Here is a 22,429-nt window from a genome sequence, read left to right on the forward strand (position 1 = left end):
AATTTTAGGTCTATTTTTTCATACCCTCATTGCTTGACTACATAACGTAATTTCTGAGATTCACAGTGGTCCGGCTGGGGAGCATTGCTCTCTGGCCGCACCACAAATAATATCATTTTTCTTTTAACTCTTTGCCGTACTATTTTTTTCTTGGTATGCAGATGAAAGTAGACATTATGTAGCGCGTATTGAGTTCATTCGCAATTGCGTACTAAATAGTGGTCCGGCCAGGGAGCATCACACTAGGATACCACTTCAAACGACCTAACTTTAACCTTAGGCACTACAGTGTGGACTACCTAGAATTTCAATTAGTTATGTGCTTTAATTAGTTATCTCAACATACTAAACTTATTTACTTAAGCATTTACATGTACTGGAATTTAGGGATAGTGTTTTCTTCTTTACACAAAGAACTAACAATTTTAATAAATGTTTTATATAAATGTTTCTCTTAAACGCATCTCGTTTCACTAGGTGTTTTCCTCTATAATTAAATGACTTTTATTTAAATGGGTATTTAAAAAAGTGAATAAATACTCAATAACTTTATTTGACTCGAGAGGTCATAATTTTTGACTCATGAATCTACATTTCATTGTTATAACTTTTTTCTCATGTAAGTGACATTGTATGTCTTGTGTTAAGAAATAAATATTCTTTAAACCTAAAACATAATAACTTTAATTCCGCTTGATTCCCTAGGCATTACTGCTTGGGCCTACCAGTCGAGTCATGGGAGATTTTTCTTCCCCTGACACTACTATTCTCATTGGCTAATTACACTCATAAATATTATTTATTATTCCATTCCACAAGCAACGTTAATACAACAGAAATTAAGACTAAGGGTGGTGGTAAGATATAAACTAATCTCAGCTTCGAGACTGCCCTCAAGATCATGTCAGTGTGACAGTTCTCATATAAAAACAGAGACTTGAGCATAATCTTGAGGGCAGTCCGAGCTGACATTCGTTTATTAATACCACCGTTATGAATATTGACAGCATGTCAGAACAGGCAATGAGGAAATCAAAAGGACTGAGTACAACATACAGCGCCTTTACTACGTGAGAAGTTGGATGGTCGCCGTGAGGACTCGCTCTTACATACGATTCGGGACACGGGGTCCTGGAGAGTATTTTAAGATATGAAAAAGTGGAAAAGTAAAAGTTAAGTAATTATTATTATTTGTGTATTGAGAGGGCTCGAACTAAAGCAGCCCGAATGGCTACTGCGACCTAGCTAGATCTATTGTGACCAAGAGTTAAGTAATAGTGGTAGTGAATAGCAGTGTTTAGTGCAGTTTTAAGTGCGGGGTTTAGTATAGTGTTTCGTATTTACTTTAGTACATTAGTAAGTAGTAACCGGGACCAACGGCTTGACGTGGTTTCAGAAGCGCGGACCATCTTACTTCTGAACAATCAAGTAATCAGCCTGCAATGCCCTAACCAAACTAGCGATCATAAAGTGTTTTTTTTTTTTTTGTGGTATGTCCCCAAAGGGATTCAAACTTGGGACTTCCGGATCATGACCTCAACGCTCAAATGGTAGGCTATGGCCATATTGTACGGGTGTCACCTGATATAAATAAGCGCCTCCATTGTGTATTTAATGTCTGTAATTATTTGTCTTTGTTTTATTTAATTTATGTAATTTATGTTTGTAAATGTGGCGTCCAATATGGAAATAAATATTTTCTTTCTTTCGTTCTTTCAAATGAAAAACTCACAATAAGAGAGAGAGAGAGAGAGAAAATGTTTATTCAACAAATTGTGACACATTACATACAATGCAATGTATCTATCCTATCAATCGAATTAGTAACATCATACTTCTAATTTGAAAACACACAACAACCCCACGTAATACTGAAACGTACTCCTAACAGCGAAAAGTTATTTGAAGACAGTTTTCTATTACGTTTCAAGGAGGTTTCCTTTGGCACATTTCAATGGAAATCTTGAAATGTTATTGCATAAAATCTCGTACGCGGAGTCGAAGGCTTGATACCTGCTGCTCTTTTGAAACTTCAAACACTGGAACTGGAGTCATACAATAAAGAATAACACTACGTATAGAACGGAGTTTCTCCGCCCCGCACCAATTCGTAGCTAGATTCACCTCACCCCCTCTGGGTGTCTTAGGCAGGGATTACTGGCAGGGATTACTTTCATCATCTGCCTAGCATTACCCGTTTTTCACTGGGTCCGCTTACTTAACCTGAAGATTTGAAAGGTCCGGTTTTTTACAGAAGCCACTGCCTGTCTGACGTTCCAACCGGCAAAGGGAAAATCAGCCCAATACAGGTTAGGTCACATACCTCCGAAAATGCATTTCTCGGGAATCTGGGTTTCCTGACGACGTTTTCTTTCACCGCTGAGCACGTAATAATCATTTATGATCCAAACATGAATTTGAAAACAAATTCGACAGTCATTGTTTTAGGCCTGTGCTGGATTCGAACTGCGACCTCAAAGTGAGAGGCAAACGTTCTAACAATTGGGCTACCACGGCTCATGATTTAAGCCTCAGATATATAACTAAGATTTTTCTGAAGCCATTTAGTAATTAACAAGTCAAAATAATTCTATACAGCATCTATCTGCGACGTTAGCACAGCGGCTTATATTAAACTTTCGTGGCGCGAACTAATACCAGGTTATCTTTAGTCTTCGTTTTATAACAATAAGAGTTTGAAGGTTTCTCTCAATGCAATATTTCGCTATTTTTTACCGTGACTTTTGGTAGATTTGCTGAAAATAGCATTAATTACTTGGCCGGAAATTTCGCTATCGTTACAAGTTAATATGTCTTCGAATATGTTTAAGCGAGGGAGGTGCAAGTACGTATTACATTATTTAGAAAAGGATGCCTCTTCTTGGAAACAATTTTAGTTCCCAAAGGCATAGAAGCGAGAAACAAACACATCTTGGTTATACTCGGGGGGGTTCTACAAAATGTATGTCGGCGAGATTAGTTTTAGTCTCGTATTCTTGGCTACTTCATTTCAGGATCTGTAATGCGGTATTTTCCATGATATTTCCGAAAGATTCTGTGCTGGTCCTAGAGTGAATAAACTAATAAACTACCGGGTGAAAGCCGTACGCGCTCCTCATTTGTCCGGGCCAGTAATGCCACCTCGAGGCAAAGCGAAAATAAGTCATGTCAACAAAAAGAACGAATAAAAAGCACAGAAAGTCTTCAGCTGTATATCTCCCGGCCATGTTCTAAAAACTGACAGAGGGATAGAGTGTCGTTTCTTAATGGTGGGCTATTTGATAATTTTACACCATATGGTTCATAATATCCATCTTAGGACTTCGTATCAAAAGTAACTGCAACTTATCTCCTGATTACTTGTAATCCTGCTCACCCCGTTAACGATTACGAGCATTAATTCCTCTGTCGCGTTTCACTAACCGGGAAGATAAGCAGCTAATCGTGTTCCACTGCGCGTATTTTTTTTTTTACTTGCCCAATTCAGGGTAACAGCAACTCAACACACTCGTAATATTGTCCATAAGCTTACGACTATATCTCAACTGAGTTAGTCACAGGTACATCTATCTGAAGATGTTGTATAGAAATGTTAAATTGACTTTCAACAAGTTCATCCATGATAATTACGTTGAATAAATTATTCTGAATTCTGGTGAACTAAATACCCACCGAGCTTTCTGTTAGACCTACGTGATAGGTGTTAAGCTGTATCGCCGTCTATAATGTTCGAGCCATTCTATCCTGCGCTCCCCGTTAAGCAAGCCGGAAAACCACAGGACCACATGTCTTTAAATAAGCAAAACCTTTCAATGAAATAAGATAAAGGCTCGTATGCCTAGAGCAATCATATGTTACAAAGGCACCGCCTCGCGCCACAGCCTCAAAGGGCTGCAAATAAAAGACGGAGCCAAAGAATTTGCATTCCATTGAAATGCTTTTACTTCTGAAGAACGAAGTCAGGGAGTACCATAATGCTTTATGTTTATTTTTGTTTATTTCACCAAAATAAATAATTACAAAAAGACTCTTAACTAAGGACCCACCAACAGCCGACCAAGAAGTTACGACGGTAGTGTAACAATGTCAACCTCTTTAGATGGGATCGATTCTTTTCAATCAACATTATACATTGTTTGAGGTTTACGCGGTTATTATCATAATTAAAACACATATCGGGTTCTTACCGCGGTAAAATCAGGGATATGAGACTTACGATATTTCAACACTGTTGCAAGTGCCATGATCACCCCACTCCAATGACATCAGATTCGTGACGGCTACTATCTGACTCTTATTAGGAGATACAGTATTAAAAGTTATAATATAAATGTAGTCAGGCTACGGCGGAAATGGCGCGAAGGCTAGCGCGGAAAGTATAGAAGACACGAACCAAGATTCTTCTTCAAGTAAACTAAGATAGTCTTCATTTGACATATTTAAGCAATCCCAAGATAGCAATAACAAGAGAGAGTGCAGCAAATAACAATAAAATGAAGGGCCTATATTCTGTTCTACGATATTTTTTTTGTATTCGTGCCGTAGTTTAAACATGGTTTTAGGAGGCCAAATACTTTTCATATTTATTTTTTCAGCCAAACCATAAGTAAAAGTCTATAAGTAAAACAAGTTAGTGGAAATATTTAAGTACAAAAGTGGTTAATTCCAACATGCCAAAGGCTCGCGAACGACTACGCGAAACGCGTTGAATTCTTTTCCAGGGAAACCGCTTTCCGCTAAATTCACCCACGCGGGCTTACATCCTTGTCATAAAATGTTACATTTTAGCTATATATATTTGTTAAAGAAACTAAATTAACGAATTTTTATACAATCGATGTATAAATGTCAAGTTTTCCCGTACTTAATTATTCGTAACAGTTCAAATTGGCCGTGCGAAAGCGAGGCATGTCAAACCCGCGTGGGACCGACAAGAAGATAAATGTCAGATATATCGGCTTCACGTCAGGTTGGCTTCAGATCGATCTGTTAAAATAGGTCAGAACATAACCCATCAGCCGTCCGTGTCGCCGTCTCGTTAACATACCCTCATTAACATGCCACTCCAGCGCCTTCGCCCGGCAACTTGTGGGACGAACAAAACGAAAAGAACCAACCAAATAAGCCTATACAGTCCACCAAAAAGCATAATGCAAATTCATCATTCAATTAACCCCAGGTACAATGCCCACCGGAGGCGACGGTGTCAGGACGCCTGGTTCCGGTCGATTCCTTCCCTCATTACTTCCGCGCGTCGACATTTTGACCGCAGTCTATTATTAGCCATACTTTTGTTGTCCAAATACCATTCGTTAATAATGTAACAGCACGTACAACTCACCGTCAAATATCGATCTCATGACGCGGGAGTCCAATCGATTTCACATTACAACGTTTGTTTCACGTGAAAATGTGCTCACCTGAGATCGCGTTTCGGAACTTTCATGTTAAGTCGAGTTAGTTAGCGCGGGGTGCGGCGGGGGGCGGTCCGCGCATGCCCGGACGGACGCGAGACACGGGCGGCCGCGACGACGCGCGAGGCGGACTGGCCGGGGCAGCCGCCCCCTCCCCTCGCGCCACCCCCTCCACTACCCCGTGCCGACCCCTCTACCCGCGCCGCCCCCACGCGCCGACCGCTGCCCTAAATTCGCCCGCGTCGGAGCCGGCACAATAATTGTCGTACTGCTGCAGCCGTGCCGGCAGCACAGCCTATCGATTCTCTCGCCGTTTCGTGAAAGTAAAAAGTTAACTCGATCGAATACAATGCGGTCAAAGCTGTTTTCTATCGGTAACGCGATCCCAGTTTTCTAGGTCACAAATGGGTTTAAAAATTTATATTGATTTATTTACCTCCGCGATGAATTTGTTTGATGTAGGTTAGGTGGATCGTTCCGATTGAAACTTTAGAGCTAACTTTACAGAATTTTGCGAACTTCACTAGAATACAAAAAGTCTGCAAAATATATCCATTTATAAATAAATTGTTGTTCCACGGTAGGCTCAATGAGACACGCAGATGAAACAAAGCCTGAGCTTTGTCTTACTAAATAAAAAAGAAGCTACGACGCAGCAATTGTGCTACGCGCCTACGTCAGTGCTACGATCGTGCTACGCGTACATGTAGATCAATGTTCTAAATGGTAGTTCGGTGGATAGAGTAATGGAAAGTTGAAATAAATTACTTTTATTCTTAAAGTTTGAATATAAAAAAGTACAACTTACTTTTATTATTAACATAATATTTACTTTCATATTAACTGATTATGTAGATGTGTCGAAAATGTGCGTAAATGTGCGTTGGTAATAACAAATGTTCAGGACCTCCGCGATACAGGGTTTCCCTAGTGCGGGGTCCGCCAGTAATGTATACATGTTTAAGTTTTTTGATAAATAAACATATTCTATTCTAACTTGTCTCTTTGGAAAATAAACTACATACATTTTTTCGCGACTGTCTATCAATTATGATATATTTACATAATTAATACCCTCGTGAAATATAATTCTGAAATATGCTGTAGATACTTGGTATCCATGTCGTAAATATTTATTATGAAAGAAAAAATATTATCCCTGTCTTAAACCATTACTTTGTGTTATATATTTTCTTACACAATTACTTTCATTGCTATGGTAAAATGTAAAGGCGTTGCCAAGGTTAAAAAAAAATTGGCAATCGGTTCAGGGGCTGGAAGTACAACCACCTGCTGTGTAAAAGTTTCCGGGTTCGAGTGCCAATCGGGGGAATATTTGTTGAAATGTTTTAAGTTTGCCGTTTTGTCGATTCTTTTATTTTTTGGAACAATTATTGAGTGTGAAGACATTTATCTGAAGATTTTTAGGAGATATTGCTGACAATTGGACTGTTTTTGCTTGGAAATGTTAAGTCAATAAAAGTTCTTCTAAATCCTCAACAATGCATAACACAAGCTCACCACTATATCCCGATTGGGGTAGTCAGAGGTACATCCATCGCAAGCTGAACTAAGTACCCACACCTTACTTAGTTTTCTGTTACACCAATGTGACAGGTGGTGAGCCGTATCGCCATCTATAATGATGGAGCAACTGTGTTAATCATCAACATACATAAACTCACGCCTATTTCCCACCGGGGTAAGCAAAGACTATGGATCGATCGATCTCAGGAAAACCTACAATAAGTCACGTCAAAAAATGCCTGTGTGTTTATATGTCTGCTCTATCTACAGTAACTAGACGCCGCGAAGATAAGATAAAAATAAATAAAACACAGTCTTCACTCGTGTCTCTCGAAACTTACGCTGTAGGTAATTGCTATTTTAAATGACAAGGCGGTGCCAAGATAGAAGCATTTAGTAGCCCCGCCAAAGTTAATAAGTATGATAAGCATACATACATAAAATTTACGAACAGAAACATATTACTCACGCCCGTTACCTGCCAGGGTGGGCAGAACCCACAAGTTACGAGAAAACAACTTGCTATTGCAACTTTTAACTATTAGGCAATTCTCACATAAATAAATATATAACCTCACGCCTGATCCAATCGGGGTAAGCAGAGACTATAAAGTTCCATTTTCTTCAATCCTGACGTAGTTCTCTTGCTTCCTCCGCATCCATTAAACTTTTCATACCATTACTATCTCATTATCAACTTTATGTACCAACTACAGGGGTAGTCAAGTATAATAGGCTTAAGTTTATGTATATGTCGTGGCCAGATCTTAGAATTGATCATTTCATGATGTGCTCGATCATTTCATGCAATGGTCATGAAAATAAATTAAATAATTCATGAAATAGAATATCATTCGTTGGCCACATCATGATGAAGTTTGGCCATATCAATGCACACAAAACGTTTAACGATATGAGCAACTAAATGCATGCTTACTTCGTGATATGCCAAGGGTTGGCAATCATATCGTAAACTTAGTAATTTTATCCACCGGTAGTGGCGCTGCCCTGGTGTCGATAATATTTAAAACTTGATTGATATTACAATCGATGAATCAATGTAATTGATCAATTTTCCAAATTGATACTATCGATTAGGTAAATAATTTTAAACCTAAGAAATGAATCGACTATTCGCATTTTTTCACACCTCATAACATGGACACCGCCTACATTAACCATATGGCCAAACGTTGATTGAAATATCATTAAACGTTGACATTTCAAACATATGCTCAACTTAAGTTGGCTATTTCATGAAATTACCATTTTATGAAATGGTCGAACACATCATGAAATGATCAATTCTAACATCTGGCCACAACATATACAGGGTGTTGGTGACATCGTAACGAAAACTTTAAAGGATGATCCAAACCATGATTATGAGTTGATATCAAGTGGAGTTTTGCGTCGCAAAAGTATGGAACTGAAAATAATTTAAAAAAATACATGAATTTTCTGACAGCAAATTCCACTTAATATCAACACAGAACCATGGTTGAATCATCCCCCTCAGTATGCGTTACGGTGTCACTAAAACCCATGTACTTGTATGGTAAATGCGACGGTAAATTCCACGTGATATTAACTCAGAATCATGGTCTGAATCATCCCCCTCAGTATTCGTTACGATGTCACTAACATCCTGTATGTACTCACACTGACTATCTATTATAAGTTATAATGCTATGGTAAGCTGTCTCGATGCTGGCAAGATACTGACGCTTATGGTAATACCCAACGCCGGTTCAGTTCTAGCACATGTTGTGTTAGCACAGCTGAGAGCGCACGACGCACCAGCATATAGTGTTTTAGTGTTTTAGTTTTATATTTTACTAGGGTGAATATCAAAATTTCAAGTTTGGTGGCGAAATTTCATATTATTTTTTCGTGAATGATTGGGTTCCGACATGAAAAAGGATTCAAAAGGATCCTTCATGTCGGAACCCAATTTTTCACGAAAAAAATTATATGAAAGTTCGCCACCAAACTTAGCACATTTTGATATTCACCACTACCTTTTGCCCGCGGCTTCACCCGTGCTAAATTCGGGGTAACACGGTTCCCTCTACCTAATGTACTTACCAAAATTTAGCGTCCTACCTTGAGTCACATATCAAGTTTCACTCCCTCTTTGTAGGGGTTGGGGATAGATTTCCACAAAAAATGATGTATGTTGTAGTCATAAATAGTTCGCATATCAATTTTTAGCTTACTTCCTTGAATATTGCGGAATGCTCCGTACAAACTTTCACCCCCTCTCTCCATCTCTCAACCTATGTTACCCTCCATCCTTTCAACTATCTCCAATTGTAAATTCGCCATTCGTCGACGTCAAAACAACATAAAATATAACGTAAACTCACGATTAGAGTAGTCAGAAGTACATCCATCGCAAGACGAACTCAGTACCCACACCTCACCGAGCTTTCTGTTAGACCAACATGATAAGTGGTGAGCCGTATCGCGGTCTATAATGGTCGAGCCAACTGTGTTAGTGCAACTAATAGTAGTATTCTTTACTCTGTACTGTAGTCTAGCGTTCAAATTATAATCCCACAAACAGTTGAAACAAGCCTACAATATAAAGCCACTAGCTCGGTACATTAGTGCGAGTGAGTTTAATATGTTTCAAGTCGCAAACAATGCGACACGCGCTGCTATCACGCGACTCCTGCACGCCACTGGTCGATTCAACCGCAGTGGCCAGGCTGTAAGGAGTTCTTAAGGGCATGGTCACGGTGTTTTGATGGTATTCTACTTGGCCATACAAGGTATAGTTGGTAGATAAGCTTAACTGTCGTTTATTTACCACTTTACTTACTTACGTAAGTATTTATATTATCGCGTTGTCTATCTACACTGGCGTGCAAATCTAAGTAAACTACACTACACTTTTAAAATTATAATAACTTTTTAATACCATCACCCTCTCTAGCATTATCCCGTGTTCACAGGGTCCGCTTACCTACCCTGAAGATTTGACAGGTACGGCTTTTTACAGAAGAACAGCCTGTCTGACCTTCCAACCCGCGAAGGGAAAACCAGCCCAATACAGGTTAGGTCACATACCTCCGAAAATGCATTTCTCGGAAATGTGGGTTTCCGCATGATGTTTTCCTTCGCCGCTGAGCAGGTTAATCATTTATGATCCAAACACGAATTCAAAAACAAAGTCGATTATCATCTCGAAATAAAAATAGCTCGGAATGTTACTAATGTATGCTGACAAAGGTATCTACTTATAAAACGTTCTTTTTTATTTTAAATCTCTAACTTGTACAGTTCAGAAAAAAAATGAAATTTTAGAAGTGCTTAGGTACTTAATTTTGCAGGCCAATGTATCAAAAATTTAAACTTACTTAAGTACTTAGGCCGGTGCCCCAGCAGTGGGGACGTTAATGGGCTGATGATGAAGTACTTAAATGAAGTGCCAAGATCTAATAGGTAATCAAAGGACGCACAATCAAGAACCATTAAACCTATTTCATTGTGCAAGTACCTATCTACCGATAATAATGCTCCGCTATCTACTTACCGCTGTCAATTTTTCGTCGAGAATTGTGACAAAAGTGATGTCTGTCCGGCCAACCGGACAACCGGACATTTGTGATTTCCGGACGGTTTCCGATAAGACATTACAGACGTTATCGCGTCCACAACGACGAAGACCCGTCTAATTCCAATCTTCGGGGGATGCTTAACTTACAATAAAAGGAAATGGAGGCTTTTTCTAATTGGGTCGTGTACTAGCTTCAAGATAAATTATGAAATTCTGTTTACTATTATTTTAAACAGGTCTAAAAGTAACTAAAACAATTTTATTTTTTCTATTTATGTAACTTATTTATGAATTTTTAATCAAGAAAAACGTAATAATAAAACCCACATTTTGTCACGTTTTAAAGTAACTGATTTGACTAGTTGGAAACTAGCCTATTGAGCCGCCATAAGCCCCTGAAGTTAACGTGTGGACAATCAGGTGTGATCACCTGTTGCCTGTAATATCCAAACCCCAAGAGAAATCGCAGTTATAAATGTTGTACCGAAATGTACGACAGACTTGTATATTCCATATTTTAATAAGTAATTTTTACCCCCCGACGCTCCTTCTGGGAGAACAACTCTGTCAGTGAGTGAGTCAGTCAGTCACTCAGTGGGCAGATAATGTATATACATACATACATAAACAGCCTATATACGTCCCACTGCTGGGCACAGGCCTCCCCTCAATCGACCGGAGGGGGTATGGAGTATACTCCACCACGCTGCTCCAATGCGGGTTGGTGGAGGTGTTTCTACGGCCAACGGCTTAACGTGCCCTCCGAAGCACGGAATCATCGTACTTTTTAGGACAATCAGGTGATTCAAGCCTGAAAAGTCCTTACCAAACAAAGGACAGTCTCACAAATTTCGACAATTTCCCCATCGGAAATCGTACCCGGACCTCCAGATCGTGAGCCTAACCACTAGACCACGGAGGCTAATTTATTATTATTAAATAAATTAAAAGTCGAGCAAAGCGACGCGTAGTAATAATATTATAACGTAAAACAAACATCACAAAATACCTACCTTATTAAAAACCCCACCTCACCAGGTACACGGTTTGAATATCTTATTTATTATACCAGTTTCCATTTCCTTCTTTGGCATTCATTTGGATTTACTGCTCATAAATGTATAACCCTTATGTAAAGAGCATATTCAAATAAGTGAATATATTATTCTCTGTTAAATCTTTTGTAATACAAGCCGTTATGGTAGTTTATTTATTTATTGGTGCGTATTGGTTTAATCATGTTATCTGCATAATAGTGTTAATTCCTGCAGACGCCATCTAATTTTATTTTAAGTTATACCTGTCATTTTCTCAACCGTTGAAAAAGAAAGGGACGGGTAATCGACAGGCATAAAATTTATTCATACATGCAGGTGTCAAAAATTATAAAATTGTCTCAACAGCATGTCCATGTCGGACGTACAATATTACAAATAATGTCATTATTAAGCATCAAGGAAATAAGTAAGTACCTAATAATTAGTCACATTATAAACATTTGTCAATTTCAAATATCATTTGTTGTTCAAAATATTCATTCAAGTCATAAAATTCCTTATCAACTAGGCAATTTTTTAGACGTTTTTTAAATGTCTTACCCTCTAACAATTTTATTTCGGTGGGTAAGTGATTGAAAATTCGTATGACTGAATTAAGTAAATAGTGCTGTTTACGTCAAACGGATTGCATACCAGGGAGATGCCTATTTTATTCGCACGGGTTATTCGTTCCTTTTAAAATTAACTTGTTGGCAATCATCCATCCCTTTCCTTTTCGGTGTATAAGAAAATGACGGGTAACATAACTTAAAATAAAATTAGGAGGTGTCTGCAGGAATCGGGGCCATTATCATCGTAGCCTTATAGCATAGAATAAGGAATAATACTACGTATAGATCGGCAACTCTTCGCTCCCCACCAGCGTCTGAGCTAGATTTACCTCACCCCCCCTTGGACATAGTTTATGAGTCTTCAATCGTATGGCAATAGGCGTTACACACACAGATGCGCGTGTACGATCAATGTGTAGTGTCTGTGTAAAAGATGTTTTGTATGAAGTGTCCGGGATGTGCTTATAATGCAAACCTCAATATTATAAGCTCATTCACATGAGATTTTTGTTATCAAATCTCACAATAGACACGCTAGGTTCAATCTAAATATATAATAGTTTACTAACTAGTTATAATAGTTTAGTTTACTTTTATTTATATCTTATAGCATTGTCCCGCATCCAAGTCTAGTAAATGTTTGTTTCCCAGTAGTGGTTGCCTGGAAGAAATTGCTCTAGAGCAATAAGGCCACCTAACTATCCACGTGTAATGACTGATAATAGTTAAAATAAAGCTCTGTGCAATAAAGTATAATATTTGATTTAATTTGACAATACTCTAAACCTAAAGAACACTATATCAAGAAATAAAATCAAGTATGAAAGCATTTCATTCTGTAGTTCGTCTCATTTGCCATGGAGGGAAAAACTAATACAATTGGGACTAATTCTATTTGGTGGATGGAGGATAAGAACAGCGAGTAATTAAAAGATAAGAAGACACTATTAGTGGTCCATCGGAAATCCGTGTTGAATAGGAGAAAATGTCCAAACGATAATTCGCCCGGTCACACGAGAGACATACCTATGCTTAGCCCAGCAGGGCTAGCATACGCAGCGTCATAATCGTACAATTCAATAAATTTTGTCGAAATCGATAATTTGTTTTTTCCCTAACATGCATGACACGTGATTTTGTTCGTATTTTGATGGAACGACATGACTTATTTGGGTTCACATATTAGCCTCAATCGACAAAACGACATAATTATATCGTCGGAACATATAAAATGACCGCGACAAAATTTTATCACATTGCGCATGTTAGCCCTACAGGCTATATTATAAAACCAGTTAAAACTGGTTGTTGTTAAAAAATAACACAGCATCACGCCTCTGTCCCCGAAGGAGTAGGCAGAGGTGTATAAGTGTAATACCCACTCCTAGCCAGCTATGTTTAAGTCCCATGTTATAGGGGGCGAGCCTATTGCCTTTAACAGGGCACAAATCCTAGAAACCACGTGATATCAATTTATCTATGATCAAAACATGAATTCAAACTGAATGAAGTCGCCCAGAGGGGGTGAAATCGGCAGCGCCTTGTCCAATTTAATGCGAGGCGGAGAGTTACAGTTCTATACGAAGTAGGTATTGTTCTTATTCTATGATAATGTCAAGTAATAATATTCTACTTCCTGTAATTTGTATTATAATCAAAATAGTTTTAATTTATAAAGAATAAAAAAGAAGAATTTTATAAAGAAAAAGTAAAAAAGAAATTATTAAAGAGAAGAGTTAAATAAAGAGTTTTTGTATTGTTTTTGTTTTTGACAGAAAAGAGAGTTGAATAAAGAGTTTTTGTATTGTATTGTATTGTAAATGGACGATAACTTCAGGTCATTAATATTATTAATGCCCTTGTACGACTCAGGCATTACAGATACGTGCATGCATGTAAAACATTAACTTACAAATTCGTGACCAACTACGGTAAATTTCGACGACATTTTAAAAGTTACAGAGACGTTTTTCAAACGGCGTAATCGTTTGTAAATATCCTGGCTTAGTTACAGTTATAAATAACGTTTCCATAAAAGTTTGGGACAAATTACAAGACTGGGGGGCATTGATGCCTCTGCCAGTGAAGTTGGTTAAGCTATCGCAAGTTTGGTCCGCGCTAACGACCTAAGTACAGACAGGAACTTAGCTGAAAATGTGCCAAACTTAACACGACGCCCTCTAAAATTTTGAGCACAAATAGTTCATAATATTGCGGCATTTCATCTCTTACCTAAAGAGCACCATTAAGTTTGTTGTTCAACGAGATGCTGCTATCATACACACGTAAGCTTACGACTATATTCCAATTGGGGTAGTCAGAAGTACATCCATCGCAAGATGAACTAAGTACCCACACCTCACCGAGCTTTCTTTTACACCAACGTGATAGGTGGTGAGCCGTACCGCCGTATACAATGTTGGAGCCATCCTTTCTGGCGCTCCCTGTTTGAGAAGCAAGCCGGAGAACCATAGGTCAACCACATGTCTTTAAATAAACAAAACCTTTCAATAAAAAAAGATAAAGGCTCGTATGCCTAGAGCAATCATATGTTACAAAGGCGCCGCCTCGGGCCACAGCGTCAAAGGTCTCCTGTTTATAATGGTAAACTAACACAGAAGTACCTCCATCTATATACTACAACACATCATGATGGCTTATCCCTGAAGGGGTAGGCAAAAGGTGTAGGCAAGAGGTGTATAGAATGTAAAGTAACATTAACTCCTCGCCAGCTATGTTTAAATCCCATGTATAAAAGAGGGCGAACCTATTTCTATCAACCAGGCACAAATCTCAGTAACCACGTCATTTCAATTATCTATGATCAAAATCATCATCATCATCTCCCTAGCATTATCGCGTTTTTCACAGGGTTCACTTACCTAACCTGAATATTTGACAGGTCCGGTTTTTTACAGAAGCGACTGCCTCTCTGACCTTCCAACCCGCGAAGGGACAACCAGCCCAATACAGGTTAGGTCACATACCTCCAAAAATGCATTTCTCGGCAATGTGGGTTCTCCTTCACCGCTGAGCACGGGATAATTATTTATGAACCGAACATGAATTCGAAAACCAATTCGACAATCATTGGTTTAGGCTGTGCCGGATTTGAACCTGGGACCTCAAAGTGAGAGGCAAGCGTTCTACCAATTGGGCTACTACGGCTATTTATCTTAATTATCTATGTTCCAAATGTAAAATGGAATTCCCGTGACACTAACGATGACGAAGTCAAGCCATTTGAGCAAGACTATCACGTAATACGTAAGAGTAGTGTAATACAAACTTCTTACTGCTAACCACAGGCATGACGGTAACGGTAAAAACGGTATTATTATATATGTGGGAGGGAGCGGAGAAAAACACTCAAGCCCAATTCCCACTGTTTATTTTTTAAAGTTTTACAACCAAATGCACACACAATATTATTTTCGAGTAATTCTTCACAAAACATTTCCAGTACCACGCGCACACACTTTCGCCATCTTTTCTAATCTCCTGTCCCTTTCACTCCTTACCTCTCACACTTCCGCTATATTCAGTTCCTTCCGTTTTCGCTCGTATCATTCCTCCTTCTCGTAAACCTGTACCTCGCATATCCTGTTTCTCTGTCTTTCAATTCCGTCTCATTCCTTCTCCTTTATCTTACCATCACCTTACTCTCTTACACCTCAAACACCTACACACACTCATACCCCACATATATCCTTTCCAGCCGTATTCGGCAATGGCGACAAGTCTCCAATCTAGGAACGCCTAAGATGCGCTCTCATATGGCTGACGTAACCGATCTCAGCAGTGAATGCACGGCCACATACATTCAACATCATCATCATCATTTTCATTTTGAAAAACGGTATAAAATATTTTATCATACAACACTACCATAGATTAAGGAATAATACTACGTATAGAACGGCAACTCTCCGCCCCCCACCAGTGTCTGAGCTAGGTTTACCTTAATAGAAATACTCTCAAAAATCTTTACCATGGGCTATGGGCATAGATAGGTACCATCTTCGTAATGGGGGACTTTCCAGGCTGCGTTCCCCAAAAATTATATATGACGCTGTTCAGTGTTGCCTTCGTTTAACCTTCTAATTTTATGAATAACAGATATAAGTAAGCAACTTTTATCTTTGTTTCGGTATAAATGCTTGTTATTACACCCAGGCACAACACATCTTCCATCCATTATTTTTCGGATCAAAATATAATGAAGCAATATAGGCAGCAATAGCAACATAGGTACGTAACTCTATATACTATCTATCTGGTCTCCTCTGCTATTACATTGTATTTTTGAATAATTAATTCAATAACCTCGAGCAATGACAAAATAGTTAATAATTATCACGTTAAATCTGAACAGTGCCATCAATTTTTTTTAGAGAATGTAGCCTGGAAAGTTCGTTATTATAAAGAAAAAGTACACAAAATTTCAGAATTCCTCTAAACTTTAATTCAAATTAAGTAAGCATTACGTACAAATCTTTAAAGTTTTCAAAGCGATTGAAGAACTAAATTACACGATGACTACTGATAAACGTGTTCGTCGAATATGATCTTCATCATTACTGTCATCGTGTGTATAATGTTACTATTTAATTACACGACCTGGTTGGTCTCGGTTGCGCCGTTGGTTCTAATGTAATTGATGACCAAGCTGAACCAAGAGTGCAGAGTACCAAACACACTAGGTTCCTGGTTAACGGAAATCTGCACTAAGCCATCGTTGAAAACTTCACCCTGAACCGGGGCAGGCACACTCTCTACAGCTTGCTCAGGTTCAGGCACTACTGGTACAGGAACCTCTTCAGGTAAAGCTGGCTCAGGGTTGACTACAGCTGCCGGCGCTTCAGGCAAAACAATAGGCGCAGGTGCTTCAAGTTCATCTTGTATCTGAGCTTCCTCAGGATTTACAACTTCAGGGGTCTCGGGGTTTACAATGACTACTACCTCGTTGTCTTCAGGAGTAATGGTGTCATCTACAACAATGACAGGTTCAGGAAGTTCAGGTTTTTCGATCTCAGGGTTTGCGGTTTCAGGAACGGTCTCAGCTGCAGCTGCAGCGGCAGCAATACCCTGAGCTGAGAAAGGATAGAGGGCATCTGTAGCAGATACAAGTTGTCCGTCGACGTGTTCCTGAAGCTTGATGTTTAGAACGTCAGCAATTTCCAAGGCTTCTCCTTCAGGGACGCCGTTGACAATCACGTCTATCGCGACACCGTCGTCGTCGGGCACGGGCAGGGCCGTGGCTGCAGCCAGGAACAATGCAAGGAATACTACCTTCATATCTGTAAAAATATAATTGAATCACTAAGTTTCTAAACTTTATTTTTTTAACTCTGGTGCACTAATTCAGATTTTATTGTAGTATTAACTTTTTCTAGCACTTCTTTTTTCGTATAGTTTGTAAAATCAATACCCGACCTCATCAACCCTGGTTCCAGGGTCGTTTGTGGTACTAATTGTAAGTGAAGAATGGAAGTACTTAAGTATATTTTAATACTAAAACTGTGTCGTTGACAATATTGCAGTTATAGGCACAGAATATAGAAGTATTATATTGAAGTACCTACTTATGTATTAAAAAAAACTTTTAGAAAGTACACACCTGCGCAGTTTAACGGTCTTTTCCCTTATGTCTATGATAATAGATTTTCGGTAACTAATATTTCTGATAATATTTTTCCTACAATTCCATATCAAATTTTATTAGGTGTAGGCATTAAATGTAATACCCCCATAAATTATTCAATTTACATTTATTACGCCTGTAGATATCAATTATTAGACTTCCTTATAATCTTGTGAGTGACTGATATTGTAATGATTATAGTAACTCAATACTTACGTCGACGATAATACCTATGATACTTACAGTCACGAAAGCAGATAATACCAATACGAATGTTTAGAAAATTTTATCTAAGTACATGTGTGTACTAGGGCATGCAATCCCGACTTGAGATCGCAAATTCGAGAACCCGCGGGATTGGAAATATCAATCCCACGCGATCTCGAAATTTTCGGGATCTCGTCTAGGTTATAAAAAAATTTAAAGTCAGGATGGCTGAAATGATGAAAACTGCTTGTTTGTGATAGTGAGGTTAATTAAAACAAAATATTTTTAGAGATAAAACGAATACCTTTATTTTTCAATATTACTAACCAAATAATTAAGTTTTCTTTGGAAATCAGCATAATCAAAACAAAAAGTAGAACTCAAGGAGATTCGCCCAATCCCGTCGATCTCGAATGGGATCTCGTCATATTATGCTTCGGGATTGATCCCGAAAAATTAGACGAGATCTCGCGAGATCGGGATTGCATTCCCTAGTGTGTACTTACACCTTTTTTTTTATTGTGTTTTGTGAAGACTATGGTGTTATATATAGGCCACCAAGCTGTTGGGTTCGATTCCCGATTTAGTTTGAGTATTATAATAATCATCATCATCATCAATTAGCCCGCATCATCCCCGAGCATAGGCCTGCTCAACTATGCACCATTTTGTCCCGTCCTGCGTTAACCTCATCCACATCTTTCCCGCCGTTGCAATGATGTCATCCGACCACCAGGCCGCTGGTCTACCCACTGATCTTTTCCTTTTGTAGTATAATGACGAACTTAATATGTATTTTTCTTCATGTTAAAACCCTATGGCCATCCTTTATATTTGATAAGTTTAGTACCTCATCATCTCCCTAGCATTATCCCGTATTTCACAGGGTCCGCTTACCTAACCCGAAGATTAAAATGCAAAGGAATACCAAGTTAGAGATACATCTAATGTATTCCCAGCATATTTCACACGAACTCCACAGCTGAACGCAACCTTCTGTTGTAATGTAGGTATATTGGCATTGTGCCAGAGAACAGTACGGGTATTCACTGAGAACGCCTACTCCAAATTTTACTCACCAAAACAAGCATGATTCACGCACCTAATTCCTAATGGGGTGGGCAGAGCCACAAGTAATCAGAAGGCAACTTGCAGTCACATGTGATAGAAAGTCTTAAAAATGCTTTCACGATGGCGATCGGCCCACCGCGCTTTGTTTTGAAGTTGCTTTTTGTATATTTTCCGCATATGGCGTTCACTACTTGGCATAATGGAGATATAAAAGCAAGGACAAAGGATGAGGATGACGTAATATCAGGTGACGTAATAGTTAATACGCTCGATACGCAGATGTCAAGCCGGGCGAGTTGTTTCTTTTGTCGGGATTTTTGTTTCAACGCAAGTCCCGTCCTAGTAAACTTTCTCAATTTAAATTTCTCTTTTCAGTGTAAGTAGGTAGACCCATATCAGAATGAATAATACTCAGAATCGGCTTTCCCAGTTAATGTTATTTATTTATCAGTCACCTAAAATATAAGTATATTTATATTAATCAGGTAATAAATAATGTAATATTCTTCTTCTATCGTGTGGGTTGTGAGGTGGAGTACCAACCAGCATCCATGGTATCTGGTGTCTACTTACTACGATAGAAGAAGAATGGAATATTGTAAGATGAGTTTAAATAACATAATAAATACGAGTTAGTGCTGATGAAATAAAATAATAGACACTTTAAAAAAATAGACATTTTAGAAATAAGTATATAAAATCCAAACTTTTTTATATCCCTATGCTGATATGTGTTAAATAATTCTATACGAAGATTAGACGGGTTAAAAACGCCACATCAAAGCAATTTACCTTAAAAAGCAATATAGCAAATTGACATTTGCGCATATAAAAGTAAGTGCGCAATGCAAACAAATGTCAAATAGCAATATTGCTTTCTTAGATGAATTGCTTCGATGTGGCCATTTTAACCCCCTGCTCCGTTTATGCGAATAAAGATAAATACAATAATGGCGTTATAATGAGATCATAAATGTAGGTAATCTTTATAAAAATACAAAGAACCGTCATCCAATATAAATACTGCATCATACAAAGTCACGCCAATGTTACATAATCAATATTTAAGGGTTACTCCTAACTAAAACCAGAACTGGAGTGCATTTAGGGTCCCAGAAGAGTCCGTTGTCCCCATTCTTCGACTGAGGCGTCAAGTCACCACTTTTATACGTCTCTGAGATCTTCACGAAGATATCTTTAAACTTTCTGTCGTTGGTTTGAGCAGCTGCAATGTCCACGTCTTGGATGGTAGTTTCATTTGGTAACACGGCCTGGCCAGAAGTGTACGGTGTAGTTTTACCATACTGCAAATCCATGAAATCATTTAAAATGCCAATCAGGACTTTCTTTACCGTTTCGTTTTTCGTGGTTTGTATTTCCTCTGATAATTCGTTCATTGTCACACTCGGGACGACCATTTTGAATTTGTTTTTAGCTGGAAAAAAAAGTAGGTGAATTACGGTACAGTCCTAATACAAAATGAAGACTAAAGATACCAGGGGGGGTTAAAAAGACCATATCGAAGAAATTCATCAAAAAAAAAACAATAAGTATTGCAATTTAACATTTGCGTATACGAAAGTAAGTGCGCAATGCAAACAAATGTCAAATAGCATTTTTCTTTTTTCAGATTAATTTCTTCGTAGTGGCCTTTTTAACCCCCCCAGCTTTAAAATATAATTAGCTCCACGAAACAAGTCTACGGATTTTAATGGAGCTAATTGACAAAGCATGATAAATCTTATGCAGAATCTGCGACACTAGCGCCACGACCACTGGATTGTGGCCGATGCAGTTTACTACCACCAAATAATTACGTTATTTTATCAGGCACATACGTGCACACAAAATTTCATGCCTGTAATCCCTAAAGTGGTGAGCAGAGCAACAAGAAATCAGACACCTTGTAGCCTCTTTTGATCCACTAAGATGGATCTATGATGAACCGCATGGTGTCAAGTGGTCAGATCAAATGACGGTCCAAATATTAGAAAGGAAACAATCCTTCAATCGGTTTTTACGACACGCACGTTTTATTTAAGTAGGCAAAAGATTAACGAAAATCCATTTAATGTTGACCAAAGTATTTTATTAAAAAAAAACTATTGTTTCTAGTTTATTGATAAAATACAATAATAAAAATGTCATCTGATATAAAATTGTTATCAAGGAACTTTGTGACAATACTCAATACTCAATTATTTATTGCATTCTATGTAGTACAATTTGATCAAGTAGATAAAAATACAGTACATATATTATTTATCAACTGTTATCTACTCATCATTCAAAAGTCCTTTGTCTAGGCTGGAGAAAAAGGAGATCTGTGCTGCTAATCCACCCAAGCCAACACAACACTAAATATATTAAATTAAAAAAAAAGCCTTCTACACATACTTCTTATATTTAAATAACCACCTTGCAAGGCTGACAAATCTTATCACAGATTTGTGAAATCTTTACAATGGTATTGTTAATTCAATGCAAAGTAAATAGGAATTCTTCTATCGTGTGGATCATGACCCAGAATGACCCACCTCATCTACTTTGTCCCAGGTTCATTTGAGCCACCAAAAACCCCTGACATGGCTCATATAACGACTACGGACTTACAACGACTACGTAAATACTTATACAAAATAATACTTACAAAACACAACGAAACACCAATATTATCGAAACAAGTTTCTAAACTGGCGTCCCCACAACCTTGGTAGTCATATAAATCATTCCGATAGAGATACCGCACCGTCAACATATTGATAACTGCCAAACATTATCAACTATCAACGCCCACCTGTTTTGCGGTGGAAATATTCGCGTGACTAGGTTGATAACAATACATGGTAGAGAGCGGCCACACGAACGTTAACGATCGTTGCGTTGTGGCTACGTTGTGATTTCAACTTTCTGAGCGCCAAGCAGTCAGTCGTTGTAATTTAACAACGCACCGGACTCCGCTCAGAGGGTACAATAATAATAATAATAATAATAATTACAAAAAGACTCTTAACTAAGTAAACAAGACACACACAGTAACAGTACACACCAGTAACAGTATCGGTAACAGTAACAGTAACAGTATCGGTACAGTAAGTAGTAGTAGTAAGTAGTATTACAGAAACCTTATAATTGACTATGTGAAATTATGTGAGTGAGGCTACACAATGCATAGTATATTTTGCCTAGGTGGCTATCCATTCAGACGACGCCCTGACCCGAGGTTCGCGCCCAACTGGGCACCCTCAGGACTGCTGTCTTAAATTTTGTACCGGGTGAGAGCCCTCAGCGCTCACCATTTGTCCGGCCAAGTAGTTAATGCCATCTGCGGCAAATCTTCAATAAGTCACGTCAAAAAAAAGCGGCTAGCCAAGTTGCAAATGTTCCTTTTT

General features: G+C 38.4%; 2 protein-coding genes across 2 annotated transcripts in view; both read right to left on the reverse strand.

The window, feature by feature from the left end:
* Positions 1–5,437, reverse strand: part of LOC126374284 (sodium channel protein 60E-like) — a 291,877-nt gene extending 286,440 nt beyond the window's left edge. Inside the window, exon 1 of the mRNA XM_050020807.1 lies at positions 5,342–5,437. The gene's annotated coding sequence lies outside the window, so the exon portion shown is untranslated. The remainder of the gene's footprint in view (positions 1–5,341) is intronic.
* An 11,120-nt stretch (positions 5,438–16,557) lies between these two features.
* LOC126374450 (uncharacterized) lies at positions 16,558–17,878 on the reverse strand. The gene is made up of 2 exons (XM_050021101.1): positions 17,736–17,878; positions 16,558–17,415 (listed from the first exon to the last, which is right to left on the reverse strand). The coding sequence occupies exon 2, from the start codon at positions 17,411–17,413 to the stop codon at positions 16,727–16,729; it is 687 nt and encodes a 228-aa protein (XP_049877058.1). The 5' UTR covers positions 17,414–17,415; positions 17,736–17,878; the 3' UTR covers positions 16,558–16,726.
* Between the last annotated feature and the right edge of the window lie 4,551 nt (positions 17,879–22,429).

This window comes from Pectinophora gossypiella, chromosome 17 (genome assembly GCF_024362695.1).
Source record: "Pectinophora gossypiella chromosome 17, ilPecGoss1.1, whole genome shotgun sequence".
NCBI classification, from domain to species: domain Eukaryota; kingdom Metazoa; phylum Arthropoda; class Insecta; order Lepidoptera; family Gelechiidae; genus Pectinophora; species Pectinophora gossypiella.

Excerpts from the sequence above, each read along its gene's own strand:
- LOC126374450 (XM_050021101.1), bottom strand. The coding sequence starts at position 17,413 with ATGAAGGTAGTATTCCTTGCATTGTTCCTGGCTGCAGCCACGGCCCTG.